The sequence below is a fragment of the Theropithecus gelada genome, chromosome 3 (assembly GCF_003255815.1).
Source record: "Theropithecus gelada isolate Dixy chromosome 3, Tgel_1.0, whole genome shotgun sequence".
In the NCBI taxonomy this organism is placed as follows: Eukaryota; Metazoa; Chordata; class Mammalia; order Primates; family Cercopithecidae; genus Theropithecus; species Theropithecus gelada.
In genome coordinates, this window is record NC_037670.1 from 132,048,649 (window position 1) to 132,063,293 (window position 14,645).

At 37.7% G+C, this 14,645-nt stretch overlaps 1 protein-coding gene across 1 annotated transcript in view; it reads left to right on the plus strand.

Moving 5' to 3' along the window:
* Positions 1–14,645, plus strand: part of SLC26A4 (solute carrier family 26 member 4) — a 52,783-nt gene that overhangs the window by 7,040 nt on the left and 31,098 nt on the right. Inside the window, exons 4-8 of the mRNA XM_025380003.1 lie at positions 3,787–3,897; positions 5,809–5,993; positions 6,593–6,757; positions 13,465–13,617; positions 13,718–13,800. Of these exons, the coding sequence (XP_025235788.1) occupies positions 3,787–3,897; positions 5,809–5,993; positions 6,593–6,757; positions 13,465–13,617; positions 13,718–13,800 (697 nt within the window). The remainder of the gene's footprint in view (positions 1–3,786; positions 3,898–5,808; positions 5,994–6,592; positions 6,758–13,464; positions 13,618–13,717; positions 13,801–14,645) is intronic.

The following is a 14,645-nucleotide window of genomic DNA, read 5'->3' on the forward strand; positions in this document are numbered from 1 at the left end:
AAATAAATGTTGCAATAAGGATTCTGCGGTAGGTGAGCTGGAAGGCTTGGTGGCTATAGCTTGAGAGAGGCTCAAAATTCAGATTTTGGAGGTGGTGGTGTGGTTTCCAGTGATGACAATGTCCATGATGTAACCACTGGCTGAGCAGCTGAGTAGTAGAACAACTCCGAGAAGACCAGCTCAGGTTACTGGGAAGCCAGGAGGTTGCTAAGGATGATGGGATCTTTCTGATTTTTGTTATTAAAAAAATTCCCATCAGACAGCAAAAGATCGATGCAACCCTTGTAGGGCTATCTTTATTCACAGCTTTAAGGAGTCTGCTGTCTGCTTTCTCCTTTTGACTTTTATTTCTTTGTTTGTGTAAGCAACAGAAATTTATTTCTGCAACATGAAGGTGCCTGCAGATTCAGTTTCTGGTGACAGCCTCTCTCCTTGCTGCATCCTCACATGGTAGAAGGCTTTACCTTTAGATGAAATTTAAATTTAATATAAATTTCAACTGTTTATTAGCACCTGCTTCATCAGTATATGTCACCATCCTATACATCATAACTACCAACACAGAGATTCTATCATTTAAATCAATGACTCAGATTTCTTTTAATTTTTTTTTTTTTTTTTTTTTCTTTCAGACAGAGTCTCTCTGGCACGCAGGCTGGAGTGTAGTGGTATAATCTTGGCTCACTGCAACCACCGCCTCCTGGATTCAAGATATTCTTGTGCCTGAGCCTCCTGAGTAGCTGTAATTACAGGCGTGTACCACCCCAGCCCCAGCTACTTTTTGTATTTTTAGTAGAGATGAGGTTTCACCATGTTGGCCAGGCTGGTCTCGAACTCCTGGCTTCAGTGATCTACCCACCTCAGCCTCCCAAAATGCTAGGATTACAGGCATGAGCCACCACACCTGGCTCCAGATTTCTTTACAAATTGTATAATTTTAAAACTGTTGTACCAAGTTTCTTTATAATTAAGATGATTACAATATATTTGAGTAGTAGTAGTCCCTCAATGGGACACTCTATATGAAAACTAAAAAGTTCCCCTTTTCCAGGCGTATTAAGAACTGCAGAGCCCAGTTTAGGGAAATGGAAGTTTGAGAAGGACTTGAAAACTGTCCATATGAAATAGAGAAGTTGTGCTTTCATCACCTGCTCCTTCTTTTCTTGTCTTCCTTCTGTGGAGTCACCTTCCTATTCTATTCCATGCTCTTGGGACTACTGACTATTGCAATTCCTGTTTGTAATTCATATATTAAAACAATTGCACTAATAGATATATTTTTCTAGAATACAAACTCCACAAGGGCATAGACTCTGTTTTAACAGTGTCTGACACATGGTAGGTGCATAATCAACTGTTGTTGAATGAATGAATGCTCATTGTAGAAAACTAGAAAATACACATAAGGAACATGAAAAAACACCTCCACCACAAACTAGAAGTCTCCTCTGATCCTACCATACAGATAACCCATCAATATTTTAGTAAATATCTTTCTAGACACATAAATACATATCTATATAAAAGTATAATGAAATGTCTGGAAATAATAAGCACCAAATTCAGGATAATTGTTGCCTTCTGAGGGTGGAGGGAGGAAAGAGGATGTGATTGAGGAAGAATATACTGAGAGTTTCCACTGCATTGGCAGTAATTTATTTCTTTAGCTAGATGATGAAAAGTTTATTGTATTATTCATTGGGTATTGTGTTTCTTGTATATCTGAATTACTTCGTATTACATTCAAAATACCTCCAGATTTTTTTTTCTTGTTTTTGAGATGGAGTCTTGCTCTGTTGCCCAGACTGGAGTGCAGTGGCGCGATCTCGGCTTACTGCAACCTCTGCTTCCTGGGTTCAAGGAATTCTGTGTCTTACCCTCCTGAGTAGCTGGGATTACAGGTGCCCGTCACTATACCTGGCTAATTTTTGTATTTTTAGTAGAGACAGGGTTTCACCATCTTGGCCAGGGTGGTCTTGAGCTCGTGACCTCGTGATGCACCCACCTTGGCCTCCCAAAGTGCTGGGATTATAGGTGTGACCCACTGCGCCTGGCCCCTCCAGATTTTTTAATGCATACACTTCCACAGGCTGGAGTGGGAGTGTATTTTTTACAAAAGCGGGAGCGTACATACCTATCAGTTTTGAATCTTGATTTTACTCACTTTTTTCCTTTTTACTTCATATCTCTCCATGTTAGTGAATGTACTTCTGAGCATCACATCAATTTTATTTCATAGAATTACGGAGTATGAAGCATAACTTAGTTAACCACTTCCCCGCTTGGGGACATCCCTCTGATAAGTAATATTGAGTGTGTGGGGGCCAGCATATTCAGGCTGTTGCCATTTTTAATAAACTACTATAAACATAATTCCTTATTAATGACTCAAGGGTCAAAATGCTTGATTTTCTCTCATTGTGAGTGAGTGAAGGGTGAGGAGGTAAAACGGAGTAAGATATGCTGACTGTCTAAGTATTTAACCAAGGAAAAGAATGTCATTATCCTCTTCTAACCCTCTTGTAAACTAGAATGTTGATTTCTCTATAGCCAGAAATTCATGGGTCTGGGGGCTGCTGGCATTGCCTAGTGGAGGCGTTGGTCAACTTCATTAGGGTAGTGTTGTCTTGTCTGCTGCTGTGTATAATTATCATATTTTTTTCTTTAGATCTAACTTTTCTTCCCCCACCAAGAAAGGAGAAAGGGCAGGGTAACAATGACTGTGTCCCTCAGAATGCAGAGAAACACTGAGCTCAGACACAACTGCCTCTGTGCAAAACTGGTCTGAGCCTTTGGACTGAATCGACCAATTTTTTTTCCCTTTTTTAGACACAAGGTCTTGCTGTGTTGCCCAGGCTGGAGTGCAGTGGCACGATCATAGCTCACTGTAATCTCAAATCCTGGGCTCAAGCAATCCTCCCACCTCAGCCTCCTTAATAACTAGGTCTAGAGGCATGAACCAGTATGCCGGGCTCATTCATTTTATTGTAGAGATGGAGTCTTGCTATGTTTTCCAGGCTGGTCTCAAACTCCTGGGCTCAACTGATGCTCCTGCCTATGGCTTCCCAAAGCACTGGGATTATAGGTGTGGAACACCGGGCTTGACCAAGTTTTTAATCAACAATGGACTTGAGTGTTTTTTTCCCACTGATCTGATTAGTGGATGACTGAATTACTGATCAATTGAGTCAATTCATCTGAGCAGGTGATGTTTGTAGATGCAATCATTGTTCCAGGTGATTTGGATCCTGTTCTGCATCCTAGCATAGCAAGTCTGTATGCAAAATAAGGAGACCAACTCAGACCAGGCTGATCTGTTGAAACTGTAAATTGAGAGTATCTGTGTAAAGGCCCTTCTTTGTGCAGTAGAAAGACAGATGCTCCTCTGCTTATCATGAGTTTTGTCCTAATAAACCCATTGCAAGTTGAACATATTTTAAGTCAAAAATGCACTTAATACACCTAACCTATGGAACATCATCGCTTAGGCTATCTTACCTGAAATGTGCTCAGAACACTTATAATAACCTACAGTTGGGCAAAATAATCTAACACAAGCCTATTTTATAATAAAATACTGAATATCTCATGTAATTTACTGAGTAATGTACTGAAAGTGAAAAAGAGAATAGTTGTATGGTTACTTAAAGTATGGCTTCTACTGAATGCATATTGCTTTTGCACCATCATAAAGTCAAAGTCATAAGTGGAACCATTGTAAGTTGAGGACTTTCTGCATACCTTAACTTTGGTTTGTGAATGTAATCACTTTGGATGTGCTTGCAGGGATGGCATATGCCCTACTAGCTGCAGTTCCTGTTGGATATGGTCTCTACTCTGCTTTTTTCCCTATCCTGACATACTTTATCTTTGGAACATCAAGACATATCTCAGTTGGTAATTATAAGCATATTTTACAATTATATTTGCTCATGCTTAAAGTGTTTTGGCTATATTAAGTGCATTATGCCTCTATTATGTTGGAGCAAAAGTAATTGTGGTTTTCACCGTTATACTTTTAATTGTGAAAACCACAATTACATTTGCACCAACCTAATATATCTTTGTTAATGTTCTCAGGGAAATGGGATTTTAGTGTTTTGCCTACTTTTTCTATTCAATGATGTTAAGTAACTTTTTTTAATGAAGAGGAAAAATTGAAAAACTGAAAATGACAGCCTACCTTAACATTTTAGCATGTTTTGGTTTTTAAAAACGTGATAAATTTGACTCCATTTTTGGAGTCAAAATGACAGGGTAAAAATGACACAAGGTCTTTGAACCTACCATTTTACTGGATTAACTTAGAAATTACTAAGTATGTTCATCAAATACATATTCATGATTTAATTGAAGAGCATACTTATTTTAAATCACTAATATTAGAAGACTGGCAAAATCTTACCAAAACAGTTTAGAAGCTAAGCTCGGCCTTCTTTCTTGGTATGGCTTATAATAAGTTTTCCTGCTCTTCCTAAAATTTGAATTCTCGTTTGTTAGAATGTCCTAGTAAATGAGTGTTTTAATGCTATTTTGTGACTTTGACATTTATACTAGAGAAAATTTTGCTCCTACATCCATCTGCTGGCTAGACATGTCTACCTCAAGGATCCTCTTGAAATAAATGCAACCATCTACTTTATCCCCAACCCATGTTTTTGTCCTTAGTTGTATTTCCTGAGAATGAGATCAGAAAGAGGTTACTGATTGAAAGAACTTCCTCACCTTGGAGAATCAATTAGTGTTGAATGCTTGGATGAGGAACATGGAAGCTGATTTTTCTCTTTGGTATTCTATACATTGAGATATTCCAGGTGATTGGGGCTGGGTTTTGGGACCTCAAAACCATAAAGGCTTCCATGATGAAAGGGTAGAATCATCATCATCATCATGGATAAAAATAACAGTAGTAAACGGAGCAGTTGCTGGAAAAAAATAATATTTTTTAAAAATATAAAATCTTACAGATTGACATTTGATATGAAAAAATGTTTTGTCTTACTAAAAGAGAAACTTCATACTCCTTTGCTATTTTTTTTTAATCCTAACTTGGACCCTGTGATATTGATCAAGATACTCAGATCCACAGAGATTAGGACATTGGACACTTAGGAAATTAATGAGATTATATGAAACAAAAGTTGGGTGGAATAAGTAAACACTCAATGTATGTGCCACCTTTGCCAGAAAGCCTTTCCTGACAACTCTCATCCCCGTCCCCACCACCCATACACATGAGGATCACACATAGACAGGTTAGACAACCTTTTGATATAGTCACAAAGCATCCTGAATGTTGTATCATAATAATCTACCTACATGTCTCTCTCGCCTGTTTCTGAGTCGTGAATGCCTCAAGATATCTGCTTTTTTAGTTTCTTTTTGTTGTTGTTGTTGAGACAGGATCTGGCTCTGTCACCTAGGCTGGAGTGTGGTGGCGTGATCTCAGCTTACTGCAGCCTCCACCTCCCCAGCTCAAGCAATCCCCACACCTCAGCCTCCCAAGTAGCTGAGACCATAGGCGCGCACCACCAGCTAATTTTTGTCTTATTTTGGTAGAGATGGGGTTTTACTCTGTTGCTTAGGCTGGTCTGGAACTCCCGGGCTCAAGCAATCTTCCCACCTCAGTCTCCCAAAGTGCTAGGATTACAGATGTGAGTCACTGGGTCCGACTTAGCTTCTTTCATGAACAAACAATATTTTCCTAGTCACAGCTAAATCTTTTATACATCTTTTAAATCCTATGTAGACACATTGAACATTTGTGATTAATAACTGATTAATTGTTAGAGACTTTTCTTTCCCCAGGACCTTTTCCAGTGGTGAGTTTAATGGTGGGATCTGTTGTTCTGAGCATGGCCCCCAACGAACACTTTCTCGTATCCAGCAGCAATGGAACTGTGTTAAATACTACCATGATAGACACTGCAACTAGAGATACAGCTAGAGTCCTGATTGCCAGTGCCCTGACTCTGCTGGTTGGAATCATACAGGTAATGAACTTACAAGTAAAATATAGATTGGTGTAATTTTTATTTGAAGTTAACTTTAAAAGCATATAGACTTAAAGATTCTTCTAAAAACAAAACAAAGTAATTTTCTGGAACCCAAAATTATTTTATAAATTACGTTGTTTTAGGTCAGATGCTAAAATAGTCAGCAAGACTCCACTTATTAAGACTCACTTATCATCAAAGTCAGAGACAGAAAAAAGCACAGAAGAACATGTGTGATTCAATTGAGGATGAGAGAAGGGAAGTATATGGGAATCCATAAATGAGAAACAAGTGTTCTGGTGAGCAGAGACACAGGACTGAAAGCCATAGAAATAAGCTATGGATTTTTGCTTTTCTGAGTACATGTATAGAAATACTTCAAGGTTTTTATTATGCATCGTTTTCAAAGTTTAGAGTGGTGGAGGTAGGGGAGTGATAAGGCATTAAGAAATTCATATTTTTTTCCTACAAGTATTTTTGTGCTATAGGTAGGCTACTAGTGTTTTCATTGGTATTAAGCTTGATTTAATATTTCCAGAGAGTTGGTTTCTATCTCAGGCAAACGTTTAATTTTTCTTTCCTTTTTCTTATCCTAGTTGATATTTGGAGGCTTGCAGATTGGATTCATAGTGAGGTACTTGGCAGATCCTTTGGTTGGTGGCTTCACAACAGCTGCTGCCTTCCAAGTGCTGGTCTCACAGCTAAAGATTGTCCTCAATGTTTCAACCAAAAACTATAATGGAGTTCTCTCCATTATCTATGTAAGTGTTGCTTCTTGCTCCAGGCATGGGTCACTGTTCATTCCAGAAACAACTGTATTCATTCTCTCTTTGAGTCTGGGCTGGGCGTGGTAGCTTGCACCTGTAATCCCAGCACTTTGGAAGGCTGAGGTGGGCAGATCACTTGAGTCCAGGAGTTTGAGACCAGCCTGGGCAATATGGTGAGACGTCATCTCTAAAGAAAAAAAAAAAAAATCCCCAAATCCAAAAATTTGCTGGGTGTAGTGGTGTACACTTGTAGTCTCAGCTACTTGGGAGGTTGAGGTGGGAAGATCTCCTGAGCCCCGGAGGTTGAGGCTGCAGTGATTTGTGATTGCCCCACTGCACTCCACCCTGGGTAACAGAGCAAGAACCTGTTTCAAACAAAACCAAAACCAAAACAAAACAAAACTTGAATCTGGAGACCCCACATTTCTCTATGAATACTTTGGGAGCCATTGAAAACATTTGGTTGCTTCTCTAGAAATACTATTGTACTTAAAAACATTAATGAAAAGAAAGTGGTCTAATGAATTAAAGGCTGCTCTGGAATATAACAGACTTGATTTCTAGCCTCAGCTTTGTCTCTAACAGGTAAGTGACCCTGGACACATCATGTAGGGTTAGGGTGCTAATTGAAAGCTCAGGTTTAAAACTGGATGGACCTTGATTCAAATTCTGGCTCTACTGTCTACTAGCCATGTGAGCAAATCACCATGCCTCAGTTTCCTTCTCTGCAAAATTGAGTTAGTAATAGTATATACCTCATTGGATTGTTAAATAAGAATAGATAAGCACTTGGCCCAGGGGCTGGTACATAACAAGTACTCTAAATAAAGGAGTTATTTGAAATGATTATTTCAAGGCATCTTTTTTATTGGCGAAATGAAATGATTGGAGATGTATCTCTAAAAGCTTTTTCTAACCATGAGAGTCCATAAAATGCATAATGTAAACGTCTCAACAATTATAGATGAAAAGGAACATTAAATTCAGAGATGATTCACCATGCAAAAGAAATGCAAAAGCAGGATGTAGATCACACTAATTAGATTTGAAAAAGGTTTTGGATCTAAAAATGTGTTCTATATAAAGCATGTTATTGATGCTTGAAAAATGGTGATAATAGTAACATGATGTCATCCTAGCTTGGGGGAATGATATCATACAAAAACAATGTGCCAACATTAAGAATGGAGTTTGAGTCTTTAAAGTCCCACCTATTGGCTTCTAAAACAATGTAAGGCCATGTACACATATCTAAGAATTGGTGAGGTTGTCAGGAATTGCTCAATTTCATAACAGTGCCATAATCCCATACTATTACACTCCATCCATTCAACAAATATTACCAAGTGCTTACTACAGGCCAGGTACCACTCTAAGCAATGAGAATAGACACAGGAGGCAGAATCACATAGTGATGAAGATCATGAGGCCAGATGTGGTGACTCATGCCTGTGATTCCAGCAGTTTGGGAGGCTGACACATGTGGATCACTTGAGCCCATGAGTTGGAGATCAGCTTGGGCAGCATGACAAAACGTTGTCCCTACTAAAAATACAAAAAAATTAGCCATGCATGGTGGCACGCACCTGTAGTCCCAGCTACTTGAGAGGCTGAGGTGAGAGGATCACCTGAGCTCAGGAAGTTGAGACTGCAGTGAGCCGAGATCATGCCACTGCCTTCCAGCCTGGGTGATGGGAGTGAGACCCCGTCTCAAACAACAATAACAGCAACAACAAACAAAAAACCAAAAATAAACAAAAAAGATCACGGACTTTGAACTTCAACAGACTTGAGTTGGCATCTTGGTTCTCCACCCACTACCTGTGATATTTATACTCAACCTCCCTAAGCCTCAGTGTCCTCAATTGTAAAATGGGAGTCGTAATAGTAACTACCTCTTAGAGCTGTGAGGATTGAGAAAGAAAATATGTGCAAGGCACTTAGCACAATATCTGGCACATAGTAAGAAATGAGTTTATTATTATTATTATCACAGATGAATAGACCCCATGAAGTTCGCCGTTCATTTCCTCGGGACCCAGCCTATTAGAAGACATTAGCAAAAGTTTTTGATTCAGCATTATATGGGTCATTCTTGATATATTTTTCCTGTCAAATCCTCAGTTTTCTATTTAAAATTTTTTTTTTTTTTTGAAACAGGGTCTTGCCCCATTGCCTGGGCTAGAGTACAGTAGCACAGTCATAGCTCACTGCAACCTCCATCTCCCTGTGTCAAGCAATTCTTCCACTCAGCCTCCGGAGTAGCTGGAACTACAGGAATGCACTACCACACCTGGCTAATTTTCTTTTTCTTTATTGAATTTTAGTAGAGGCAATATCTCGCTATGTTGCCCAGGTTAGTCTCGAACTCCTGAGCTCAAGTGATCCTCTCACCTTGGCCTCCCAAAGTTCCAGGATTACAGGAGTGAGCCACCATGTACAGCCCATATTTTAAAATTAAAATTAAAAATTTTAAGATTTTATTTTGGTAGAGACAGGGGTTTTGCAATGTCACCCAGGCTGGTCTTGAACCCCTGGCCTCAAGCAATCCTCTTACTGCAGCTTCCTAATGTGTTGGGATTATAGGTGTGAGCCACTGCACCTGGCCAATCCTTAGTTCTTTTTGAGACCTCTGACTGCCTTATTTGGACAGGCTCTGTAACTTTTGCAGCCCCTGGCACATCTTGCTTTTTACTTACTTTTACATTTTCTTCATCAAATGTTCATTCATTTATTCCTTCATTCTCATTCATTCAGTTTATCTATTCAATACACATATATTTAATACTTACCATGTGCCAGGCACTGTTCACTCCCTATACAAACCCAGTGACTCCTTAACCTACCAAGACATCTCTTACTGAGTATACTCACCTCATTAGGCAAACATTGCTAGGCCTTCATCTACACAGATCACAGGAGGTCCAAACTAATCGTTGACCTGGGTCCATGGCCATTGTAGGACCCTTGCAGAACAGGAGAAATAGTTCTTCTGCTCTCATAGGATTATGTTTAAGAAGAAACTTTCTGCAAATGATTTCACTTTGACAGGGACAAAAGTGACCATGAAACACTAGACCAAGATCAAAAATAGTTTTTAAACCAAGTGCAGTCATTATGTAACTTATTTCCTGTTGAATATTTTTATTGAAGTCTCAGTTTAGCATACAGCATAGAATTTTGCAAGAAACTCCTTACAGGCCAGCCAAGTTGGAGAAGGTATTTCAATCATCCCTATGTGGTGGTGAATATAAGTTTACTCTTCTGAAAAAAAAAAAAAAAGATTCAGCACGTCTGAAAATGATTGCATAGGGTTGAGTGAGCGGCTTAGTCCCTGAACAGAGAATTTTGCTTATGATATTACCATTGCAATTATACATGAAAGAATCCTTCAATAAATGCAGAGTAGTAGAGGACTCTCCCAGAAAAGACTGTAAGATTGTTGTAAAATACTTTACCTGAAATGTTAACTAATCTTTGTTCTAAGGTTGCACTTTGGTTTGTCCTGCCCTCTCCCCCAAAGAGGCACTGACAACTAGAAATAACGAATGAAAAGAAATAGAGGAGGAAATATTAGGAGAAAAAGAAATAAGTTAATTTACAAATGCCAGAGATACTGGATGTATGAGGTAGAAGGGAGAATGACAGGGTATTGGCAGCAATTTAGAATTAGTTAATATCCTTGATACTACTATGCAGCTACTCAGTTATCTAAGTAAATCCCAGTCCACATAGGGGTTGATTTCCCACCATTCAGTTTGAATGGTTTGTCTCAGTAGACAAGGGTGAGAGCTTTGCAAGCCACCACTAAGCTTGATTAGATTTGTTGCTTTGTACCTATTTCAGTACATAAAATTTATACCATTATATTAAAGTAACACTTTAAGAATTGATCTATACATGTATACACAAAAGATATGGAAGGAAATGCCTGACAGCAAAAGGTGGTTGTGAAGGGTTTGTGATATTCTTGGAGATAAAATAAACAAAAATAAATTCAACTCCAATAGTAAACAGATCAATCTTCTCATACATATTATTGGGCATAATTTTTTTCTTATGGCTTCATAAACTCAGGTAATCCTGGGCAAGAACAAAGAAGTTAGCTAAATGAAATTGTCCTAAAATTGTCCAAACACAGCAGGAAATACAGTAAAATATTATCTATTACCAAAAAGTTCATTATCATAATTTGAATTATTTGGAATACTAAGCTAAAATACAGAATCACATGAGTATCCATACTATTAACATATTTATGGTATTTTAATAGTAAACTAAATTAGAAGTACTGTTCAGTGTTTTTGTAGAGTCTAATTTCTATGTTGTTAAGTATAATCTGACTATTTCAGTTTACATGGTGAGTTTTATTTCTACACAGATTAAACTTTCTATCATAGAGCTTGTCTTAAAAGATTCTGAATGATTACTTAATATGTAGGCAACTTATTTATATACTCAGATGCCTTGCATGATGCAATTGTGTAATATAAACTGATTTTGGTTTTTGAACCTCATGTTATACTTTTAATCCACCAGACATACTTTTTATTCAAAGGTCTAAGTGATTCTCATGGATTAAACTGGAATCCTGTAGTGATTATTTTTGTAAGGTAAAAATGTTTGTGTGATTTGGATAGCGATTCCAAATATTTTGTTTTTCAAGTTTCAATTTTTGCATCTTCAGTTGAAAAGTACACTTTTAATGAATAGACAATTCATCAAAATGTGATGCCTAGCTCATGAATTAATCAGGGTCATCCATCAGAAAACTGATTATGTAAAGGACCAAACCGCAATGATAACTTTCAAGCCTCTGGGGTAGGTAGGGCTGTTTGCTCCTGTGTTAAATGCCCTAAGTTCTTGTTATTGTGTCTGCTGGAGGTAGTTATCCCATTTTCTTTTTCACTCTGCTGTCCCCTGCATCATCTTGTTTCTGTCAGTGTATCTGCCTTTAGCAATTTTCAGTGACTCTGAAAAGCAGACAAAGTGAATTTGTTAGTACCGGGTTTCAAGTGAGAGCAAAAGTACCCTTGGAGTGAAAGTTCAAGAGTCTTCCTACAAGTTAAATGCCCAGACTCTAGTCCAAGGGCTTGGTGGGAGGTATTCTGCTTGCATAATAACTTCTCCCCCATTCCTTTGCTCTTCTTGATTGTGTTCCAGAGAGTTGAGGTTGCTGGCAAAGTGACTCCTAGATTACTTAAGGTTCATTAAGTACTTAAAGTTCATTCAGTTCATACATAATTGTCATCAAATTATCATTATAATTATTTTAAAAGTAGTTTATCTGTGAAAATAAGTAAAATACATGTGATAAACTATAAGATGCTCCATTCTTTTATCTTCCTATAAAATATGTCTATATAAAAGCTCATTTAAAGAAAAGTTTTCTTCACTGGGAGACTGTCTCAAAGAACTGTCTCAAAGATACCCTCTTTAATAATGCCTTCTATAGGACTGAGGTTAATATGACAAAGATATTAGTGTTCTTCCCTGGGATTCTTCCTTGCTAATTTCCTTGAAAACACCCTCGATTCCCAGAAGTCTCCTATTTACAAAACAAAACTAGTTTTTCTTGAATTGATTCATCTGTCTACTTAAAGATTTTTTTTTTTGGCCAGCTGTGGTAGCTCATGCCTGTAACCCCAACACTTTGAGAGGCTGGGCAGGAGGATTTCTTAAGGCCAGGAGTTCGAGACCAGTCTGGGCAACAAAGTGAGATACCGCCCACCCACCCCCGCCCCCCACCCAGATCGCTACGAAAATAAAATGGCCTATTTATTGTAGTCTCTACAATAAAGAAAATAAATATAGATGCCTGCCTGTAGCCCCAGCTACTCTGGAGGGTGACGTGGAAGGTTGCTTGAGCTCAGGAGTTCGAGGCCACTGTACTCCAGCCTGGGCAACAGAGCTCAAAAAAAATTTTAGTGTTATCTTAGTTCAAGTTGGATACATAAAATTAAGTACCAAATTTATTTCCAAAAATTTATGCTTGGCCTGTATGTCAATTCAATAGCTTTTCTTTGCCATAAAGAATGAATCAGTCTACCTATATCCACATATGAAGTATTTTAGGATTTTTTGTTATTTTTGGTTATTATCTGTATCATTCAGGTTTAGGAAAGAACTTTACCTAAAATACTGGCTAATTGTGACAAAAGGAAGATAGAAAGAAAGAAAACACACACACATGCACACACACACACAAACCAACCAACGGATCAACTGGGAGTTTCAGGTGTATCAGCCTTTAGTTTCAATGCTATATCACCATAGTAAAAATCAGTCTACTTGATAGCACCTAGAAGCCCATTTTAAGATACAAACTTGTAAAGCTTTTCTGCAAGTAAAAGGTAATATGTTTATAATGACATGTTTTTCTCGTAAGACATCTTTATTATTATCATAAAAAATACACAGAAGCAAAAATAAGAATGTAGAAATCATCCAGTTTTTCCTTCCCAAGTAAACGATCATAAAAAACTTGGTGTATACATATATTGCAGCAATTATATGTATGTAATGGTCTCCGTATCAACCAACACATTTTTATCATTTTACTGAAACTTTTGAGTGTTGTTTGACTCTGATATCATGGTTTTTCATGTGGGAAGATTCATATGAAAATTGGTTGTGTGTGTGTGTGTGTGTGTGTGTGTGTGTAGCAGCAGGAAGTATATAAAATTATTTTCTTTTTATAGACGCTGGTTGAAATTTTTCAAAATATTGGTGATACCAATCTTGCTGATTTCATTGCTGGATTACTCACCATTGTCGTCTGTATGGCAGTTAAGGAATTAAACGATCGGTTTAGACACAAAATCCCAGTCCCTATTCCTATAGAAGTAATTGTGGTAAGTAGAATATGTAGTTAGAAAGTTCAGCATTATTTGGTTGACAAGCAAGGAATTATTAAAACCAATTGAGTTTTTAACATCTTTTGTTTTATTTTAGACGATAATTGCTACTGCCATTTCATATGGAGCCAACCTGGAAAAAAATTACAATGCTGGCATTGTTAAATCCATCCCAAGGGGGTGAGTGTGGTGTTCCTCTTAGATAGTACTAATACATTAAGTCAGTAAGTCAGTCCTTTTTATTTAAATGAAACCTTTTATTACAAGCTTCATTTCACTGATGCTCCTTCAATAGTCCTATTTGTGTGTGACCTTGAAGAAACAACCATAAGACAAACAGTATGTTTGTAGATAAACATCAAGCCATTTGTTTAAAAGCAGCCCCATATGCCCTTTTTTCTTCATTTTCTTAAAACATGGCAAACATGTACAGTTAACACCAGACTCCTGATTTAAACTTATACATAACATTATAATATAATATAAATAGAATCATTTCTTAGTAACATCTATTGCACTGTGAACAATCTGCTTAAGGAATCAGGGACATCTGGCCTAAACTCTCTACCATTTAGTTTAATCAATTTTAGATAATAATTATATCCCTCCTACCTATAAGTAAATGCATTATCTTCAAGGGAAGTTTTAGAAACATTTGGTAGTTTGGTGAATTAGAAGAGTAAAAGACCAAGGTCCTTCATTCATCTTTGTCACCTTCCAGTTTTGTGACTTGAGGAGATTCTCCTATGTAAGACAAGGATAATGAAAACAGCTGAAGCCTCAACTCGTTGTAAAACACCAGTGAGATCTCTCATGAAACAAAGAGTAGACAAGATCCCCTATACCATAATTTTCTTATATGGGGTTACAAAGGAAGCCTAGATGTTTATTATATTTGTAACATTCACTCATAACATTTAAGACTAGACTTGCTGTTAATCAAGAAGTACTAGTTTTCCCTAAGACTAGAAGAGTTTGGTACCAGTGTTTCTACCAGGAAAGGGAGTGGAGGGAAGGGAAGGGCA